General features: G+C 39.1%; 1 protein-coding gene across 3 annotated transcripts in view; it reads right to left on the bottom strand.

Moving 5' to 3' along the window:
* Positions 1 to 6,697: 6,697 nt before the first annotated feature.
* The window catches only part of PHEX (phosphate regulating endopeptidase X-linked), a 195,154-nt gene continuing 179,188 nt past the window's right edge, over positions 6,698 to 22,663 (bottom strand). For all 3 annotated transcript variants that reach the window (XM_070603463.1, XM_070603465.1, XM_070603464.1), the window contains 4 exons: positions 18,690 to 18,755; positions 17,530 to 17,634; positions 13,348 to 13,424; positions 6,698 to 10,056 (listed from right to left, as the gene is read on the bottom strand). In XM_070603463.1, the coding sequence (XP_070459564.1) occupies positions 9,954 to 10,056; positions 13,348 to 13,424; positions 17,530 to 17,634; positions 18,690 to 18,755 (351 nt within the window). In that variant the 3' untranslated portion in view covers positions 6,698 to 9,953. The remainder of the gene's footprint in view (positions 10,057 to 13,347; positions 13,425 to 17,529; positions 17,635 to 18,689; positions 18,756 to 22,663) is intronic.

Here is a 22,663-nt window from a genome sequence, read left to right as displayed (position 1 = left end):
TCGAATCCTGGGCGCGGACATGGCACTGCTCATCAAACCACGCTGAGGCAGCGTCCCACATGCCACAACTAGAAGGACCCACAACGAAGAATATACAACTATGTACCGGGGGGCTTTGGGGAGAAAAAGGAAAAAATAAAAATCTTTAAAAAAAAAAAAAAAAAAAAGAAATTGGCAATATTCAACCATTTGTGACCTACTAAGATGGCAACTTAATACCTAGAAGTGGAATTGCTAGGTCATAGGACAAACATAAATTTACCTTTAGAAGACATTGCCTAATAGTTTTCCAAAGTGGCCATACCAATTTATAATGGCACCTCCAGTATATGAGAGTTCTGCTTGTCTAAATCCTTTTTTATTTTAGCCATTCTGTAGCGAGAGGTATATAAATGAACCACACTGTGGTTTTAATTTGCATTTCCTTAATGAATAAAGTACCTTTTCATATATTTATTGGCAATTTGGATATCCTTTTTTGTGAACAAGTTCAAGTCATCTGCCCAATTTCCTACTGAGTTGTCTACCTTATTCATTTTTTATTATTATTTTGATTTCACAGCTGAGGGCATTGTAATTCTTTCATTGCTTAGCTCTATAAATACTTTTACGCAGTCCTGTTCCCAGAGAACCCTGTGTTCACCTCTATTCTATGATATATTACACTGTTCAAATTGTTATTTACATATCTACTTTTTCTTATGAATTAATTTTTAAATCATTAAATAATTGGGAGCTAGAAGCTTATTCATCGTTGGATTCCCAGCCCTAGAATAATATCTAGCGAGTGGTTCAATAAATATTTGTTCAGTTAACTGATTGGCACTTAACATTGTATTCTTCCTAAATTTGTGTTAACTTTTTTATACTCCTGTGTATAAAGTTTATTCCAGGAAACCAAATTGTGTGAAGTAGAGCATTCTGCCCATCTCCACTATCTCGCAAAAGTATAAAGACAAGGATCAGGGCATAGCAGGAGAATTTTTTTCTATTTAAATCAATTACTACAAATAATGAGCAATAAAAATCTCACATACTTAGAAAGAAAAAAATCAAGATCTTAACAGCTTAATGGGCAAAGGAAATTAATTAAATTGAAGTTAACAACACCTAGAGCTGATCAGGTTTTACTAAATGTGACACCTTCTTATATTCTTCTTCATTATGCTTGATATTATAGTTGTTGGCTTGCACATCTACTTCCCCCAATATACCATAGCTGTCTCATGGGCATGACCCTTTTCTGTTCCAGTTCTGTTGTAAAATGATGTATGTACCCTCATACATACGACTTTGTTAAAGAGAAATTTGTCAGTATATTTTGAAAAGCTTACATTGCTCCCTTTGATCAGGTAAATTCACTCAAATATTTATTCTAAGGAACAACCAAGAGGAAAGGAAAAAACTCTACATATTAAGATATTTATCTCTGTATTGTTTACAATAGTTAAAAATGAAATCAATAATACATTTCTAAGAATAAAAAATGATTGAATAAAATATGTCAGAGAAACTCTAGAGAATATTATGCTGCCATTAAAATGGAAGATTATGAAGCACCATGGATGCATACCAAAACTACTAAATGAAAAAAGTCATGCAAAATCATATTAGGCTCTGACTAGAATTATACCATATAAGCAGCATGGAAAAAGACAAATACAAAAGAAATAATAGGAAAGCTTAAGGCTTAAGGTAGCAGGATCATGAAGGAGTTTCTTAAATTTTGTTATTGTTCGTTCATTACCTCCCCTGCTACCCTCCTAGACACAGCCTCTTTGATCTCTCGCTTGGATGATTGCAGCAGCCTCCTAACTGGTCTTCCTGCCTCTTCTCTTGTTCACTCACAGTCTATTCTCAACACAGCCAGAATCATCCTGGAAATCATGAGTCAGATCTTGTCACTTTTCTGCTCAAAAGTCTCCAGTGGCTTCCCATGTCACACTGAGTGAAAACAAGAGTTCTTACAATGGTCTCCATGACCAGAAGTGATGTGAACGACAGTTGTCATTCTCACAACATCTTGTTCTGCACTCTTCCTTGCCTCACTCTGCTCCAGCCACACTAGCCTCCTGGCTCTTCCTCAACGTTCTAGGGACGTTCCTACCTGAATATTGGAAAGTTTTATTTTACACAGAAGTCAACCGTATTTTTCTTAGTTATTTTAATAAAACAAGCGTGCGTGAACATTTGGTATTTTCCATTTCTCTTGAAGACATATAACTTAGTCTTTGGAGAATTCATCTGAGATGAGAGGAATGTATCTCTGTCCACCTTCCAAAGTTGCCTAGGAATACATGTGGGAGAATGCGAGAGTGGATCCATCATGAATGCTCCAGAGGAAATTTTCACTTATCAACAAGGGCCGAGAAAGAGAGAAAGAGAGAGCGAGAGAGACAAAGACAAAGAGACGGCGAGGAGAGGAGAGAACTGGCAACTGCAGTTAGACATAGGGAGGTGTAAGCTAGGCGAGGTGATGGCCTGTAAAGTGAAGGGCCATAATTTCCATAGGGTTACAGGAAAGACATGCAAAGACCATTTCAGGCAAAGCAGTAAAGTCCCTGAGACCGAGAAGATAGGAAAAAGTTTAGTGAATTTGAGAACAAAAAGACCAGTGTAACTAGGAGAAAAGCAATGGCAACGTGGCAATGGAGAAGTAGAGAGCCAGGTCATGCGGGCCTTGAGGTTAGGGTAAGTCGTTTGGATTTTATTGTAGATGCAATGGAAAGATCACTGAAGGGTTTTCAACAGAGGAATGACAATGCTATTATAACATTGTTTGTGAAGTTTTGGATTAAAATCACCAAAGTCACAGATTAATCAAAATGGAATATGACAGCTAGCATTTAAATGACAGTCAATTTTTTTCTTATTCTACAGTAAATATTACTTTATACATATCACCAATGAACCTGGGTGAGGGAGTGGCTTCATTACTACTAGCATTTGTAGAGTAGTTGTAACACGCTGAATGCTTTAAAATGGCTTTTATTCGGTGCTTACAATAAAATTGAGGCACTGAGCTTTCAGTTACTAAAGAACCATTTATGCTTAAAAAGGCTTTTGATTGATTTCTTCCCAACAAGCTATGTGCATTAACTCAAACTCAATCTGGACAGGAGCCTGTGTGTGTGTGTGCAAATGAGAGTTGAAGTGTCAGTCTCCAAGGACCGAGCTTGGTTGGCCCTTGTTGATGAGCGAAAATTTCCTCTGGAGCATTTGTTACAAATCCACTCTGGCATTCTCCTAGATGTATTCCTAAGCAACTTTGGAAGGTGGACAGAGGTACATTCCTCTCATCTCCAATGACTTCTCCAAAGACTAAGTTGTACATCTTCAGGAGAAATGGAAAATACCAAATGTTCATGCATGCTTGCTTTAGTAAAATAACTAAGAAAAAACTGGATTGGCTTCTGTGTAAAATAAAACCCCCAATATTCAGCAGTTTAAAGGAAGCTTTAGACTCTTTAGTTACAGATATTGCTGAGTAAAGGCAATAATTCAGTATAGAAATATACTTCTGGCAGCATTTCTTTCAAAATGAATTTTTATCCTATTTTCCCATTAGGAAACAAAATGTAAACTTCCAGTCACTCAGATATCGACCTACTCTCCCTCTCACAAAAAGGATACTAAAAATGTAAAAGAGGGGATAAGCCCACATGGGCAAAAATACTAGACGCCCTACTCAAAGCAAGCCGAAGTACCCCCTAGAATACAAGAAGGCCTCAGGCCTTGGAAGCTCTAGGTAACAGTGCACGTCAGGATGCACGATAGGGTTTAAAACAGAGGGATTGCGTAAAAGTCTGTAACTAAAGTTACAGGCCCCCAACGACCCACAGGCAGGGTGGCAAACCTTTTGTTCTCTGGAGAAAGTGTCCTGGAGACATTCTGGTTTCAGAAGACCAGACAGAGAGGGCACAGGTAATCACAGGGCTGAAGGCAGGCAGACTTAGGGGGAGTCTACCAACTGAACTTGGGGGATATCCTGGCCCAGAAATTTAGCCCAACCAGCAGCATAAATGATACTCAATATTTTAGGGAGCTTTTACATTGGGGATTTTAACTTAATCACTTAGTTTCTCTGTAAAATGGAGTCTCAAGGCAGAATTGATTCGAACAGTACTCTTGCGGCTTGTACACAGACATTCATCTTGGTTTCTTGGACTCTGAGCCTGAATTTCTTGTTAAATGGAGAAAGCATAATAAAAGCAAACAAGAATACGATGAGCAGCATTTCTCATCTCATAATCAATAGAGAAGTAAAAATAATTTTCATATAAACTCTAAAAATACTAGAAGATATAGCACAACATGTTATTTCACAGGATGTTTTATTTACTGTCTCAATGGGATATATTTTAAAAGCTTAGAAAATATTGTAAATCCACGGCATAGCCACTGAATCTTATATTCAGTTATCTTCTTGAGACAATTAACAAAACAAAATATACATTCAAACGAAACATGTATCTAAACCATTTAGAAATAATTAAAATTATAGATCAGGTTTTCTTTCACTGATCACAAATTATAGTAATGCTTTTGTGGTGCTCATTTCCGGGCTCTCTTTGGTGTGTTTATTAAAGCACAATATTGTCAGATCACAGGGATATCTCATTTTCATTTTCATATCTCCAATTCTAAAGGGGATTAAATTATCCAATTAAGCAGTTAATTAAAAAGACTCCTACAGAATAAACTGCAGGCTACCAATGGCATTTTAAATTTTCATTGTGCTGTGCTCAAAAGCAATTTCCTAAATTCAGAAGAGCTCAAAGTTACTGCCCTATATTTCACTTTAGAAGGTGTGGCTGGGATTGCTAGCTGATAGCCAAACCCATCTCCTCTTCTTTCTGGGCACATACCTAGACCATATATCCTAGCCTCCCCTGCAGTTACGTTTGGCCACATGACTGAGCTCTAGCCAATGGAATATGAGCAGAAGTGACATAGATAACTTCTACGACTAGACCAAATCTTCTGCTCAAAATCTTCCATGGCCTCTTCCCATCCACCAGCTTCTTGTAGATGAGCATGTATTCAGTTGTGTTGAAAACGGCAGAATCACAATATGGAAGGAACCTGGGTCCCTAAATTACCACTTAGAGAGAAGCTCACTGATCATTAATACCCACTTTGTATGTAACGAAAACAAGAAATAAACTTAAATTGGGTTAAGCCATTGAGATGATCCATTTCAACAGCTAGTGTGATCGTAATTAATAAAGAAAGCAACTGAACTTGAGGGACATGCAAATAGTTTAAACCTAATTGGAAACATTAGCCTCTTTCAAATTTTGATCAGGTCCACTTAGATATATATCTAAAAATTGAAGCAGATTCAATACCTCTTGGGTCTCATCAAATCTATCATATAGACCATAGCAAGAGAGATTCTAGACTTCTTGCCTCCATTCCCCCAAAGCCCCTCCTTCCTGTCTATGCCCCAGAGATCACTCATAAACTCTGTCATTTCTATGCATATTTCTTCTGCTACTACCCAACACACAAAAATTCTTATTTCAAGGATCAGCTCAGAAACTAGAGTAAACTCTCCAAGAGGGGCACTAACAGGCCATATTCAGCCACTTACTACCCACCAACTCTGTATCCATCTGATGTCTATCTCCTGTACATGATGCTGTGGCTCACCTACTACAAACCAGTACTGTTCCAGATCTTAGAACACATCAGTGCCAGAAAGATGTTGAAAACAGTCAACAGGGGGTCTACTTGCACTGCCAGCCTAACCCCAAAATGCCACATAGAGAAGTTAGAATGAATTCTATGCTCTGCCTCTGGATTTGTCTGGAGTCAGGCAAGGCAGTCAGGCTTTCGTTGTCCTGCACCACTCACTGTCCAAAGGTCACCAGGGGATATAAATACCCAGGCACTTTCAGTTCTCTGAAAGTGCATGGGGCAAAGAGGCTTGAGTAGCATGAGGACAGCCATCCTAGAGAGCCACAGCCAATTAGAAAGAAAAGCACACAGAAGGTGAGGTTAGGGTGCCCAGTAAAAGGGATTTGCTGGGATCTGGCCAGAGGGAGCACTGACAGCATCCACCAGAAGTGAGTTGAGTAATTCCTTCTCTGTGCACCAAACCACAACCTGATGTCCTTGGATCATCACACTTGTCACGAAGTAGGGTGACTGTAACAGTTTACATATCTGACTCCCATGTTAGACCAGACTGTTCATTAAGGCCCAGAGATTTCATATGATCTGCCTAAGTACAGCCAGTTCAGTGATTTAAATATAATGGATGCTGAGTTATTGTGTGCCGAATGCGTGAATATAAACTGACTAGATTTTTAAAGAAAGGTGATAGCACAAAGAGATTCTTTAGTTTGATAGTAACTGTAATGTTCACTGTCACTTTTGCAAGACCAGCCCCATTGTGGTTGATAACCTCCTCAGAAGCCTCCTTTTTCCTCAATACGAATATTATTGCATAAGAAATAAACCACATCCGCTGATTCATATCCTGGAAGAAAATACAATAACCACCTCGCAAATTTCTCATTGTCTATGGAGAAAGTTACTGTATTCAAATCTCAATTTGCTAAACCAAGAAATCTAGGCTACTACAGTGCTTTGTGTACTTTTTGGGCAAATATTATTGTCTAAAACAGAACTGAATATCTTCATAGATGTAATCAATTTTAATATTTTTTTACAAAGAGAGGAAACAGAAAATCTTCAACTTTTTATTGTCCTTAAAATGATTGTTCACACTGTTTCACAAGTAGGGGAAGAAAATACAATGACCATTTAGATATAAAATGCATAATCCAAGAACACCTTTCTTCAAACCAGAGGGGCACTGCCACTGGTGATGAGAATGTTGCTGCATGAAATAATCACATATTCTTCCATAATTTAATATGCAACTGAGACGTTAAAAATATCAAGGAAGCAGCTTATCAAATGCTGAGTGATTATAAAAATACTGAAGGAATGAACGTATTTAGAAATGGGATAATCTAAGAGATGAGGGTTAATGCAAAGGTCAGCAGCAGCCCAAAGAACAAAAGACTCTGCCTTCCCTGACTCTGGGGTACTTGATAAGTGGCTTCAAACTCCCCACTTCTCTGGCACCAGCATAATCTGTGTGGCAAGCCATAGCTCCTAGTTGCTCCTTAGCGATGCTCCAGGGATAAATAAGATAAAATTTATGTGCTATGCTTTAAGCTCCATTGAGGAAAGGCACTGAATAAACTTCAGGATAATTTATGAATCCTGAGCTTGCATTAGTCATGTCCAAGTCCATCTCATAAAAGGAGAAAATGGAAACAGGCGGCCAATGCTGTGTGGTTAGTGAAAAGCTCAACAAACTTTGGGCAATGGTGATAAGCCCAAACAATACCACTTTATATGCATAAAATCCTTGAGAATTTCACAAAAAACCTTAACTCCTTCCAATGCTCAGACAATAGCTCACTGGCAGAACATCTGGTATATGAATCAGAGAAGTGTGTTATGGCAGTCTTAGTCTGAGATCCAATATCTAATTTCTTTTTAATTTACCATAATTATTTTTTTTAAAACTTCATGGCTCTACTCCAGTGGATGTGCTTAGCAAGGACTGCCAAAATCCTGTCTTCTCTTCAGAATCACATTCTTAAGCCAGCTTCTCACTACTTTTTTCCCTTCCCTTCCAGTTGCGTTTTACCTTTTTCCCTCTGCCAATTAATCACTGTCTGCTTCTTTTAGCAATCTGTATTGAGGAGAAGGGACAACAAGAGTGTAATCTGAAAATTTAAACATGAGCATATATTTGGAAATACAATCCTACCAGAAAATTCTTCCAGCTAGTAGTGATGATTTGGTATTGCTGCTTTGGGTTTCCTTTGTCTTAATAATGGCCATCCTATCTACAACTTTCAGTATAACGAAGTTACATCAAATAAAGTGAATCAGGACAAGGCAGCCACATCATTTAGAAACTGTAATGGCCCCAACGGATCACCAAGCAGCTTTTCTAAACCAACAAGTGACTGAATAATTCCCATTTCCAAATTCATAACTCTATGCTTTTATCAAACACTTTCTCTGACCCGCAGGAATGTGTTTACTTGGAGTTTAAAAAGAGAGATCCAGAAGGAAAATGCTATTAATATAAGCATAACAAATCTCAGCTGGTTTTAAATGTCCAAGTACAGGAATAAAACAAGGAGTATCTTGTATGTCTAAACCAAATCAAAATGATTCCTCCAGAGAAAAGGCACAGATTTTTCCAGCACCCCTAACCTAAAACCACTTGTTTTTAAAAACACAAACTAAGGTCACATTAAGCCATGGTTAAGAGGAGGAAAAGGCAGCTGCCCTTCAGAAGTTTATCCATTCGGAGGGGAGGAAGTCAAGGGGAAAATCACTCTCCTCTGACTGACGCAGTGTAATTGTTTTCCTCATGATGGTGCCCCTGCATTTTTCTTGCTTCAGAAGTTCCCATGGTTACAAAAGGACACGGCACACACTTATATTTTTTAAAAAAAGAGGACAAATCACAGGGATGTAAAATGGCCTCCTATGGTTAGTCTGAATCTGTCATTTTGCTTTTGAGATTTTCCTATTTGCCCACTTAACCCAGAACTGCATGTAAAATGAATAATGTGAAGGGGGATGGCTATTTTAAGAAACCCGAAATGCCAGGTAACCACTTTAAGGCCATTACTATTTTATCCCCCCCCCCCCCCCACACACACACACAGAGTAATAAGAGGTGGAGGAGTTCACTTGAAAGGACAAAGTTCTGATGATCAAAAATGTAGTAGTGCTCTTTCCTACAGGCTCTTCAGAAAAGACTTGAAAAGTAAAGATTATGTTTCTTTGGACTACGCAGGGAACTTTGAATTCAACCAATATATTCTAAAATGTCTTCAAGCAAGAATTTTTTCAAAAAGATTTTTTAAAAGTAACATTAACCAACCCAAAACAGCAGGGCACTTTGTACCCTCCTCAATGTGGTGTTCAGCCCGTTGCACCAAAGGGGAATGAAAGTTACACATTCCTAATGGAGAATTAGACCCCTGCTCATTTCAGAAATGGGGAAACGCACATATATGAGGGTAGCAAGACAAAAAGGAATTGGACTAAAGAACAGTGTCTGGCAGACAGAGGTAATCACCGAGGTTTGGGCAGACTAGATCAAACTTTGGAGATTTCATCTCCTGGTATCCCTGCTGTTGCGTGACTAGGGGTTTTGACTTCTTCGGGACTTATAGATATATTGTTTTTTTTCTATTTGATAAACTCAAATCCTTTACCAAGTAGCCTTTCTGCCACCTTCACTCATGCTGATTTGAACAGGGCGATTGGCTTCATCAGATACACGCTGTGAGGCACATTTTCATTCCAATAGACTTCAAAACTGAAGGCAAGAACTTCAGCAAAAATTGTAAAATAAAGATCCAACATATTTCTAATTTAACTACCCTATAGTTAATAAATGCTGTGCAAGGATGATATATAAAATCTAGCACTGCATCCCACAGAGCAGTAAGACCTCCCAGGTAGCCACACACATGTCCTCATCGTTGAGGGTTACAAGTTTAATAGACTGAATTTTTTTCTGGATACATTCTACTTAGGGCCTCTGCAAAGCTGTAGATTAAAACGGTATGTACCACTTAGCTGTGGCTTACACAGTAAAATGGACAATAGCAACAATTTAGCAGATAGCGTTTTAACAAAAGTAGCCTAGGGATTTATTTTTGTTGGTTTGGTTTTCTAAAGCAACATACTTGGTTCACTTTTTGTATTCCACTTTTTAAGCCCTACAACTTTGAATAGATACTGTTTAGATGCAAGCAATACCCAAATAATGAAGATGCGGTAAAAATAAAAGTCCTCAGGGGAATATAGGCCTAAAGCAGCAGGCGATGAGTGCTCAGTGCAGCCTCTGCTGGCACTGCACTGCTCTCTCAGGATGGCATAAACCAGCAGTCCAGCTACCAGAGTCGGCAGGAGTCCATGCCTCTGTTCATCGTGGAATTGGATGGACAGTTAAAAGCTTTCTGGAATTCTTCAAAGTTGCTAACTGCACCATTGACCCTGAAAAAGATATGTCAAAGCCCATGTCATTTCATTCTTACATATCAACAGGTTCTAGATAAAACTGTAGCAGCATATTGCTCGAAGGGATGCTGCATTCATTTAATCTGTTTACAGGGAAGATAACGGAAGGCCAAAATGGTTAAGTAAATTTCCAAAGAAATTAACAGAGCTGAGACTAAAAACCAGCACCTCCTGAACGCCAGACAAATGCTCCTATTAATCTTCCAAATATCTTCAAATTCCTATAAACTGTAGGATTTACAATTCTTATAAATTATATACAGGATTGTATATTCCTATAAATTTACAAATTCCTATAAACTGTAAGAGTTACCAATACTTAGCTTTTCTATTTTTTTTTTCTTTTTGCTGAGGAAGATTCGCCCTGAGCTAACATCTGTCACCAATATTCCTCTTTTTGCTTAAGGAAGATTCACCCTGAGCTAACATCTGTGCCAATCTCCTCTATTTTCTATGCAGGTCACTGCCTCAGCATGGCCGCCACTGAGTGTAAGTCTGTGCCCAGGAACCAAACCCAGGCCACCAAAGTGGAGCATGCCAAACTTAACCACAAGGCCACGGGGCCGGTGGCCAGCTTTTCTATTCTTTTAATTAAAATTTTTATGGAAGGTATAGCTGATATAAAGTGCACACATTTTAAATGTAAAGCTTATCAATTTTTTCGTGTGTATACAACCAGGTTACTACCACCCAGATCAAGACATGGGATATTTCCAGCACCTAGAAGGTTCCCTTGTGTGCCCTACCAGTAGTACCTCCCAGGATAACTACTATAGTGTCTGACCTCTATCACCATAGATTAGTTTTGCCTGTTTTTGAACTTCATATGAATGGAATCACACAGTGTGCACTTTTGTCTCTGATTTCCTTCATTCAATATATGTCTGTAAATTTCATCTATGTTGTTGCTATCTTTAAAGAACTCATTCAATCTACATTGATTGAATTGGAGTCTCTAAATTCCTATTATGTTTGAAGGCTCACATTTACCCAGAATTTGGTTCATGCAACAATAAACTAATGAACGGTGTCTAGTTGTTATTGATGAGTAATGGTCTACTGGAGTTAGCTCCAAAATCTGGTGTTCTTAGAAGTATTCAGTAAAGACCTCAGATTCCTACTCAGCACTTTTATTGTAACTGCCTTTAGGAAGTGGTATTTCCATTGTGTGATTTCTGCTGCACTCAAAATCTATAGTTACTGCAGACATCACTAACACGCCAGCAAAAAAACTCCCCTCCTCATCTATTTCTTACTCAATTGTATGTTCAAAGGGTTGACCAGAGACTCAGCATTCTCAGTCACTATTTCTTCCCTAATGACTTTGTTACCTATGGGCATTTGAATGAATGTAATGGCCTGTATCCCAAAAGTCCCCACAACCTCCTGTGTTTTAGCTGGGATATATGGACAGGGATGCATATTTTACAGTGTGATTCACCATGGGCAAGTGTTAAAGATAGAATTGAGCTGATAATTAGTAAGTATTCCCTGCAAATTATCAGCTAAAATCCAACATTACAGGCAACTAGTTAGTAAAAGAAAATTAGTTTCTAAAAACTTATCTGTTGAGTAATTAATCTACTGTGTGGTTTCATCTGCACCATTTGTCAGTGGGAGCACATTTTAGTCCATTAGAGGCTGTCACCATTCTTGACGGTTTAGCCCAGTGGGGGAGAATTTCTAACACAGTGATTAGATTTTATGCTATTGGGTAATTTACAGTCAATTTCTGAAGCATTTCTAAGGCAAGGTTTTAGGAATAAGATTTTAAAATATAGGAGAAATTTTATATGAATTTCTTGCAATACGCTAATAGATTCATTTAAACATTAAATATAAAGATATCCAGATATAATATGTTCTAAGAAAAGAATGAATAAATATAAATTACTGTGATTTCTTGGTTTTGCCACTATAATTCTCTGAACCCTACTACAGAAAATTTCCCTCAAACTCTGCTGGAAACTTAGCACATGGTAAGTAATATTAACCTTAATTTTATTTTTACTTAATATTTTATATATTCTGATAATTAAATAAGATTGTAATTCATAATCCTTTTCCCTTCATATATAAGCAATTGTTTCAAAATATGATACAAACTAAAAGCCAAAATGTAGAGCTTTTGACTCTAAATATGAATTATAACAGCTAAATATCACCATATATCCTTCTATGTGTTCAGAGCTATTCAGAAAGTGGGCACTCCTTCATGTCTGTTGGTTGGCTGCATGAAAGAACAAGAGGCATTAAATAGGATATTCTACAACATAAAATAAACCAGAGCTCTAGGTATTTTAAGGCACAGTACATAAGATCTTTTTCTTGTCTAAGAAAATAGAGACGTTTTTGGCCCAGACAAAAAATTAAGTGGTTGGGCCCAGCCCGGTGGCATACTGATTAAGTTCACATGCTACACTTCAGCAGTCCAGGGTTTGCCAGTTCAGATCCTGGGCACAGACCTACACACTGCTCATCAAGCCATGCTATGGCCGCATCCCACATAGAAGAACTAGGAGGACTTACAACTAGGATATACAACTATTAACTGGGACTTTGGGGAGAAAAAAACTAAAGAGCAAGATTGGCGACAGATGTTAGCTCAGGGCCAATCTTCCTCACCAAAAAGCATACCTAAAAATAAATTAAGGGGCCAGCCCAGTGGCGCAGCAGGTAAGTTTGCATGTTCCGCTTCAGTGGCCCGGGGTTCACTGGTTCAGATCCCAGGTGTGGACCTATGCACCACTTGTCAAGCCATGCTGTGGCAGGTGTCCCACAAAAAGTAGAGGAAGATGGGCACGGATGTTAGCTCAGTGCCAGGCTTCCTCAGCAAAAAGAGGAGGATTGGTGGCAGAGGTTAGCTCAGGGCTAATCTTGGCACCCGTGGATTTCTGCCTTTCAAAAATTGGAAGATAATAAATGGAAATCAATATTAAAGCTATGATTTGGATTCTAAATTCCCTTTGGAGTCTTGCACAATCTCATGGATCTCTTGACACAGCACTAGACTAGAGGTGGGTACAAGTGCTCACCAGAGAAATATAGTTGAGAGGATGCTGATTAAACCAGCTTCCTACTAATGAAAGAAAAGATGCTTAGTTTCTGTTTGGCCAGACTTTTCTTTTTGTGTCTGTAAAATGTAGATATCACACTGTTCACAATTCAGGCTTTTGTTCAGATCACCTATTTGTTAGAGCACTGGGATGGCTGGAAAGCGGAGGAGGTGGAGAGACGCACAGTTAAAAACTAATGTTGCCCATTTACCTGAACTGAGGGGGGCTGTGAGCACCAATTTGGACTTGTTCCCGGGCAGCTTCTGGTCTATAGGAATTGCACCTCACCTAGAAGAGAAAAGCATCTCAATAAATACGTTTCCCTTCCAATTACACATTTGCTACTGCCTTAACTGCTCCAAATTATACTGTAGAGTAATTTTAGAATCCATGGATGACAAACAGTTTTAGTAGATCAGATAAAACCTTGGTCAGTAGTAACATCTATTGTTCTAATCCCCAGAGTAGAAGGTTTTATCATTGTGGACAATTCCACAATGTGAGTAAATTATGGTTTCCAGACAAATGCTTTAAATCAAGAGAAGAGTGTATGTGCCCAGGAATCAACCAATATATTCATTCAATTACTAAAATGCTTGGAATAGCCCTTATCAAATTTAACCATACTCATTTGAATCAATAAAATGAACCAACCATCATTATTGAGTATGGTCATGAGAAGTTAGTATTTTGCACCCTGGGGGCCTTGCTTGCCTCACCTTAGTCCAGGCCTTGGATAGGAGGACATTTCTCCATCTCCTCTGAAGTTAGGCATGGCTATATGACTTGCTCTAACGAATGAAAAGCAAGCAGAAGTAATCTATATCGCCTCCTGGAGGATGCTTTAAAAATCACCTCCTGGCAGAAGCTTTAAGAGCCTTAAGAACAATTTAAGATGCTACATTAAGGACCAGTCCACATTTCTTTCCTATCCCTGTGGTGACCATGGGAGCGTATACCAAGATAGAGACTCTAAAACCCAGGTCCTTCAGTAATAACTATGAGCACAGCCCCACTGCTGACCCATGTTGGACATAGAGCAGGAACATGAAAGAAACTTTCCTTGCATTGTTTGTTTCTGTACCATAACTTACTTAATCCTGACCTGAAGCATGTCTTGAAAAATGATATAGTCTTGAAGTATGAACAGAACCAGGGCACATGAATATGATGTGGGGAATTCCAAGTGGAAAAGAAAACAGAAGCAAAGACATATTTGAGAAAAAAAGCAAGACACTCAGCTTGGCTGACTGTGTGGTGTATAATGGGCAGGAATGAGAGACCAGGGGTGAGAGAGGATGCTGCCAGATTTCTGAAGTCCTGAGCAACAGGCTAAAGTGTTTAAACTATATTTAAACATTGTTTTTGAGCAGGAAAATTATAAAATCCCTATTTTTAAAAGACTTATCTGGCAGGGGTATATAGCAGGAGGAGGAAATAAGAGACTAGTTAGAAGATTATTTATGGGCAGCATGAAGATTCTTAATGAATGTCCACTAAATACGTAGAAATGGGAATGGAGAGAAGTGGAAGGACATGAAGAATATCTGAGGGAAGAATTGACAGGTCACAGAAACTACAGGGACAGAGGAAGCAGGAAAGGTGAGGTGATGCTATTGCTTTTGATGAAGATAGTTATAAACTGTCTGTCACTGTGGTTCCCAATTTGACTTTGAAGATGTTTTTATAATGTGATTCCTTAATTTCCTCAGAAGCTAGCTAATGTGACATTTCTGGCATTCGATTTTACCTCATTTTTTCTTATGTTATTTCTTCTTATATTCTTACATCACTATATAGTACTATCTTTGCTGCATATATCATTTAAGAGATTTCTGAAAACGCATTACAGTTGTTACTATTTTCCTAGTACCTCCTCAGGAGAGAAAATAATTTTACTCCCTATAACCAGACTCATTCCAATGTGCAAAGGGTTGAAAATCTCCTCAACCCGGCAGTAGGAAAAGCTCCAAGATAAATTTCTCATTAGTGATATAAAATAGCTTGCCATTTTTCCCTAAATCTCTTTAGTTTAAAATAAATTAGATATGGTTTGGAATTTTATTTGGAGACATTTCAAAATTATGACTGTAATATGTTGCTACCAGTTAGGTTACTTCATCTACAAAGCGATATTGCGGACTAGGATGTACCAGGATGGATGGACTCTAAGTAAGTAAAGCCTAGGTAAGAAGTGATGGACCTTGTACTTTGTCCTCTAGAGTAGGGGTCAGCAAACCTTTTCTGTAAGGGGACAGACAGTAAATATTTTAGGCCTTTCAGATCATAAGGTCTCCATCGCAACTACTCAACTCTGCTGTTGTAGCACAAAACCAGCCACAGACAATACGCAAAGGAAAGAGTGTGGCCGTTTTCCAATAAAACAGTATTTACAAAAACAGACAGTAGGCCATATTTGGCCCATGAGTCCTAGTTTGCCAACTCCTGCTCTAGAAAGTTCTAACTATATTGTGTGTGCTTACTTTAGATATCTGACCCAGTACTGACCCAAAAGAAAGTCTCCTTAATTGAACTATTAGTCTTATCCTTTTCAAGCAATTCACCTAAAAATGTCAAGCATCTTCAATATACCCAGCATCTTTGCTGGATGCTATGGAGATACACATGAAGTGTAAGGATCCAGAAGATTAGCTATGGAAATAAAACTAAAAGTCTTCAACATTTTGAGAACAATTAAGTACTCAACTGCCTGGTGATGAAGGTAAGTGTAAAGGAGTTGGAAAGTTAAAAAAAGAAAAAGAAAGAGAGAAATGGAGTCCTTGGGGAAGTTTGTGGAAGATGTGAAGGAAGTGGAACTCAACATGGATACTGAAAGATGAAGATGAGACTGAATAAGCCGAGGGTGAGGAGTAGGAAGGGGGTCACATTATAGAAGGAAGATCAAAAGCAAAGCCACAGAGACAGTAATGAGCATGACATTGTGGGGGAGAAGTGAGGACACCCGCCTGGTTAAGGGTGAGTCTGGTGGAGCTGTGGGAATTCAGAGCTGGTTGGGTAGAGTTGTGTAAGACTGAGAAGAACTTTGAAAGCCAGCTGGAGGTGTTTGGTCTCAATGAGGTAGGCACTTGGGAGCCCCTGCAGTTCCTTCAGCAGGTGAATAACAAAATAAAAGTGGTATTTCAGTAGCATGTAAGACAGACAGTGGTGGAAAGATGCCAAAGTCAGGAAAACATGCCATAAGGCTGTTGGGATGATCCAGAAGAGAAGAGATCAAGGCTTAGCCTATAGATGCGAGAAGGGTAAGAGGGAGAAAAAGAGGTGGAATCTGAAGAGCAGTTAAAATGATGAAATCATCTAGCTTTTGGGACAGGTGTCATAAAAATGAAGATAGATAAGACCTAAGAATCCAGGTTTTCTAACCAGGAAGACCCAAAGACTGGGGGTGTATTGACAGAAATGGAAAAACTAAAAAGAAAAGTCATTTTGTTGATGACTCCAGTTTTGTTGATGTCATATTAATAAGTGATCATTTATTTAGTGTTGTCATGTCAGCTGAAGAAATAAAAGACCCCAGACAGGTGAGAATCCTTTAACCAGAGTCAGCCAAAGAAGACATGGGAATGGATGAGCTTACTGAGGAGTGAATGCAAAGACTGAGGAACAAAGGGTTGTACTAATGAAAACTTTTGTCTAGTTTTGAGCATACAGACACATTTGCCCACTGTGAGGCCATGTATTAGAACCTTCATCAACCTATCCCTGACCTCTTTGAAAATGAGGCCTACACATCTGCAACATAAACCAGTGCGATAACAAATAACAAAGAAGAATTGGCACTTGCTTCATTGGCCAGAGACTCGAACTCAGAACTGTGCCTTATTTAGTGCATGTCTTCTTTCAATTTCTGCTGAGAGCCCACTAAACTCACAAAAGAGTGACATGACTCCCCTTGCCTTTGTTGTTGCTTTTTTCAGCTCTAGTAGTCTTCACATATTCATTTGACAGTTGGGAACATAGCTTTGAGGGTCCCCCGCAGATTGAGAGTGATAGGACAAAGTCAACAAATGAGGCAAAGGAGAAAGAGGAATGCAGGAAAGGGCAGGACCATGGAAGCCAAATAACGAGTCACTAGAAATGGTTACAAATAGCATCAAATACATTAAGTCAGGATATATTAAAGAAATATCAAGTGAGTCACCACAGGGCTGGTAACCCACTTGATTAAAAATATCAATAAAACTTGACCAATTAGTAATTAACTATGTCCCATAGAACATTAAGAAGGTGAAACTTGTCCTGAAGATAAGCAGCAAGATAAAATTTCAGTGAAAATCAAAGTTATGCCATTAAACTTTTGTCCCAAACCTTTTATCAAGGGAGCAAGCCCAAGTCCCACATTTTATCTTTGATGGCCCTTCCTTGGTCTACTCACGTGAGCATAACTCAGGAAGAAGAGCTGGTTGTTGGTGAATGCGATGCCTGGTAGGAGAGGCTCCTCAACTCCCTGCCTCTTGTCATTTATCCATTTCCTGTAAGCCTGGTGAGAGAAGCAGAATAGATGATCCTCTGCCGTGATGGCTTTTCTCTTCTCTCATCCAGAGCAGAAATATTAAATATGTCCTCCACCATGTGCAAAATGCATCCTGTCAAGTTTTCTTTTAAGAAAACAAACACCTGGAAATGCAAATCAATGTCATATTGCTCAACAGTGAGGCTGGCTTACCTGCAGAAAGACCTTACACTCAATAGATACCAAAGCATCTGGGTCAAAGCATTCACTTGTTAAATAACTGCTCCCCGCCCTCCCCCCACCCCACACACACACAAAAGCTGTTCTTTCTATTCCTACCAGGGAACAAACAAATCTAACACAATAGCAAGGCCTATGGAAATAAATTTAGGGGTCAACATATTGCCAATTTTTCACTTTGCCAAGTAAGAGGGAAAACTATCATCTTCAATCACCATGATTTTATAAAATAAAGTATATTTTAACTAGAATATAGGAAGAATACAACCTCAGAATAACAGCCTGGTCTTTACATTGAATGCATTTAGCTTTATGAAAATCTTTCCACATAATCCTTATGTTTCTCGTTTAACCACAGACCAGTGGATGATGAAAACATTATTATGGACTCTTACCTGGCCCACTATATGAGAACCACTAGCCTCAGGCCATAATTTAGAAGTTTGGTATTTTAAGAGAAACTTATGAGAAGGGCTATAGAGAGAGTGTACTCAAGGAAAACTCATATGAACCTAGCCCCAAGGAGATTTCTGTAGCATGCTTTGATATTATTGTGAATGTATCTTTTGAAAACTATCCTTTAAATACATGATTCTTAATAACAAATATTATTCTTCAGGGTGACTTTACACCCCCCCCTCCAAAAAAGAAAGAACTGCCGCTCTAGTCATATAGTAGAGTATAATAGAGTCAATGGGGAAATATAATTCTATTTACAGAAATTCACAGAATTTACAGAAATCTAACTCCTCAAGAACATGTCTGTCTCTAAATTGAGGTACACCCAATATGGTGTTTTATAGCTTCATTTTTAAAATCACAGCAAATGTTGCAGTGCATACCCTAAAAGCTTCCCGCAGTCCTCCATTATCAGCAATATTTTCTCCCAGGGTCCTCTTCCCCTTCACCTAACAAAGAGAAAAAGAAAAACAGAGTGTTTCACAGCCAACTATCATTCAGCAAGAGGCATAAATATGATAGCAAGAAAAAATGCCATATTTTAAAGAGAAAATTACATTCAATAAAACAGAAGTAATCATAATATATTGTGAGATGGCAAACTAACCCCAGCAAGGTGCTCCTGAATATAATAATTTCTATTTTATTATGCTACACATTTCTTTCTTACCCACCTCTTTATTCTCACCAATTTAGCCAGTTCCAATAAAATGTTAAGAATATTCTGAGTGACTCTGGTTTAATGGGGTAAAAATAGAAATGTCAATATACAGATTACTTTCTCTGATTAATTCACATAATTTGAGAATTCTTTCCAGTGTACTTGTGTTTCCAAAAATCTACCATCCACATAGGAACAATATTTCAAGACCAACCAGCACCATGTGATCTTCAGTAATTTCCATGAAAAATTAAAAAGAGGGTAGTTCTCACGGGGAACAAAAATCAAATAGAAGTAGCACAGACCACAAGGTCAAGGTCTGCAACATGTATGACAACCAGCCAAGCATGGTGAAGAAATTCTTCCAAGCATCTGAAGATTGTTTTTAACTTAAACCCTTAAATAGGCTAGGATGAAAAATATTCTAAACCAATACAGTCTACAAGGCAAAACCTAACTTGCCACTTATTTTTGTACAGGCTGCAAGGTAAGACTGGATTTTACATTTTTCAATGGTTGGGGGAAAAATAGAAAGAAGGATAATATTTTGTGGCATGTGAAAATTATATGAAGTTCAAATTTCAGTGTCCATAAATCAAGTTTTATTGGCACACAACCACACCCTTTCGTGTACATTTTGTCTATGGCTGTTCTCTTACTACAGTGGCAGAGTTGAATAAATGCAAGAGACCTTACAGCCCACAAAGCCTAAATTATTTACTATCTGGCCCTTAACAGAAAAAGTTTGCCAATCCCCACACAGAAAGAAGGCAGAATAATGCTCCCCTCCAAAAATGTCTATGTCCTAATCCCTGGAAACTATGAAAATGTTACCTTATGTGGCAAAAGGGACTTTTAAATTATGATTAAGTTAAGGATCTTGAGAGGGAACCTGCATTATCCAGCTGGGTCCAATGTAATGACAAGGGTCCATATAAATAGAGGAAAAGGAAGTCAGGAGAGTGAGTGTGTCAGGGTGATGCAAAGTGAGAAGACTGGACCAGTCATTACTGGCTTTGAAGATGGAAGGTGCCAGGAGCCAAGGATGTGGGCAGTCTCTGAAAGCTAGAAAAGGTGAGGAAACAGACTCTCCCCCAGAACAGTTAGAAAGGAAAGCAGCCCTGCTGACACCTTGATTTTAGCCCACTGAGACCTGAGTCAGACATACAGGACTGTAAAATAATAAATTTCTGTTCTTTCGAGTCACTAAATTCGTGATGATTTGTTATAGCAGCAACAGGAAATGAATACACCCTGCTCTAAACTTTCAAGCCATGGATCCTACCAACTCTTTCCTTTCAAGCTAGCCCAATCACCCAGGTATCAAGCAATACCAACAAGTAAAAACAAATCTTCAGAAAACATTAATCTCTGTAATCACCCAGGACCCAACTAGCTTCAGTCCCAAAAAAGTTACCACTCCTGCTTCATATACATTCTTTCTTTCATTACAGTCCTACAGGGTTAAGTGCTATTATCACCATCCTTGCTTAACAAACAATGGATCTAAAGCTCAGAGTGTGCAGCAGATGTCGCTGGTGCCGCACCAGATCCCCTTTTCTACCAGGACTGTGCACCCATTCCTGCAACTGCTACCAGCTCAGGAAGATTAGTCTTAGCTTATAGGAGCTGCCTTACCTGGAGATTCCCGGGAGGTGATCCCCCCACCTCTCAGTAACTGACGTGTGGTTAGCACAGCCCAGCCCCTTACTCTGGGCTGAACAATTTCCATAGAGCAATTCAGGCTCCAGAACCCTCTGTGGGAAAAGGCTGAGGCTAAACTTCTCAAACCAACAGGTTTTCCTCATCGCCTTACAGGTCTCTCCTGAAACTACTTCTGTAATAAATCACTCACCTAAAAATTCCCTTCTTGGGCTCTGCTTCTAGTGAACCTGACCTAAGACACAGTTATTAAGTGAACTGCCCACACTTCACAGGGATTCAAACCCAAGCAGTCTGTCTCCAGACCCTCTGCTCCATAATATGCTACCTTCTTGAGTCTCAACTCCTCCTGACTCTGGTGCTTCTATGTATATCCACTCATGCTCGAATTTAATCTCCTTCCTTGTTCCTCTAAGCTTTATCTAAATTAGAGGTTTGGGGAGTAGCCTCACCCCTCTGGCTCTTCCCACTCTGGACCGCCTCAGTAGACCATACGGCCCTAGGTTTCCCTCAGGACTCAACAGCTGCTAACAGTCTGCTTCTGTGGCGCTCCATCAGAGCTCCCCCCAATTCACTGCAAAGAAGGATTCAGGCACAGATGACTGGCCTCCACAAAAGGAGCCAGAAAAATAAAGCGTGGCCCTTTATATCCACAAAGGAAGCCATCCCCTCTCCTCTGGGAATGAGAATGAAGCTGTTTTCTGATGGTTGAGTGGATTTATGCTGAGACAGGCATGCCTTTTCTATCGTCCTTGTGACAAAGGTACACATTTGCCAGAATTCAGTTTCAATATCTGACACTTTGGCCAAAATGAACGTTGTAGAATAGCGCCCAAAACACATCGCCTAGGTATAAAATGAACTTAAAGTAGGAGAACCAGAGCATGATATGGGGGGAAGAGTATGGATTTTGGAGTCATGCCAATCTAAGCCCTAATCTAGACTCTACCATGAGTTTAAATCTCTTTGAGCCTCAGTTTCCTCATATGTAAAATAGGCTAGTAATATGTACACCTTTCAGGACCAGTATGACAATGAAATTTGTTTCAAGTAAGTGAAAAGTCTAACTCTGATGCCTGCATATAATAATCACTAGGAAATATGCATTCCCTTCCTTCAAGAAAACTGCTCTTCTATTGTTTCTTGGGTTTTTTTCAGTCCCAAAGTCTTTGGCTTTGTTTTCCCGTGGGATGGCATACCTATGAGTATGTCACAAAGTATTAGGAATATTAACTACAACTTGTTGAGCACTTATGTATGTCAGGCATTGTGCTGTTGCTTTATATTATTTCAGTCACGTAATTCTTACAATAAATTAATGAGTTCAGAAATAGTTACCCATTTCACAGATGAAGACTCTGAGACTTAGGAATGTTAAGTAACTTGCCCAAGTTCAAAAAACTTGTAATTGGTTGAACCAATATTTGGACCTTTGTCTGACTCTAGAACCCTTCCCCTATGCTTTTCTTGAAGCAACATGTATTCTAGATGGGTTTTTACAATGTGATAACCCCTGAATTAAATACAAATACACAGAGGCACCCATTTTAGTTCTTCTCGTGACACAGTTGTAGATATAAAAAGCAAAATATGGGCAGCAAAATGGCTTTCCAGGACATTGATGAAAGAGCTAGAGACGCTATTCAAGGATACAGACTCTGGTTTCCCCACCTGGATAAGGTGCGGTCTCCCTTGTGCTGAATATGGTTTAAGAACCAGGAGAGGGGCTGGTCCCATGACCGAGTGGTTAAGTTCACACGCTCCACCTTCGGCGGCCCAGGGTTTCACTGGTTCGGATCCTGGGCACGGACATGGCACCACTCCTTAGGCCATGTTGAGGCGGCGTCCCACATGCCACAACTAGGAGGACCCACAACTAAAAATATACAACTATGTACTGGGGGAATTGAGGGAGAAAAAGCAGAGGAAAAAAAAAAAAGAAGAAGATTGGCAACAGTTGTTAGCTCAGGTGCCAATCTTTAGGGAAAAAAAAGAACCAGGAGGACCAAGTCAGTGTTTATAAACATTCCCTTT

The sequence above is a fragment of the Equus przewalskii genome, chromosome X, assembly GCF_037783145.1.
Source record: "Equus przewalskii isolate Varuska chromosome X, EquPr2, whole genome shotgun sequence".
NCBI lineage: Eukaryota > Metazoa > Chordata > Mammalia > Perissodactyla > Equidae > Equus > Equus przewalskii.
Note: the sequence above shows the minus strand (reverse complement) of the source record. Positions and strands in the feature narration are given on the sequence as shown.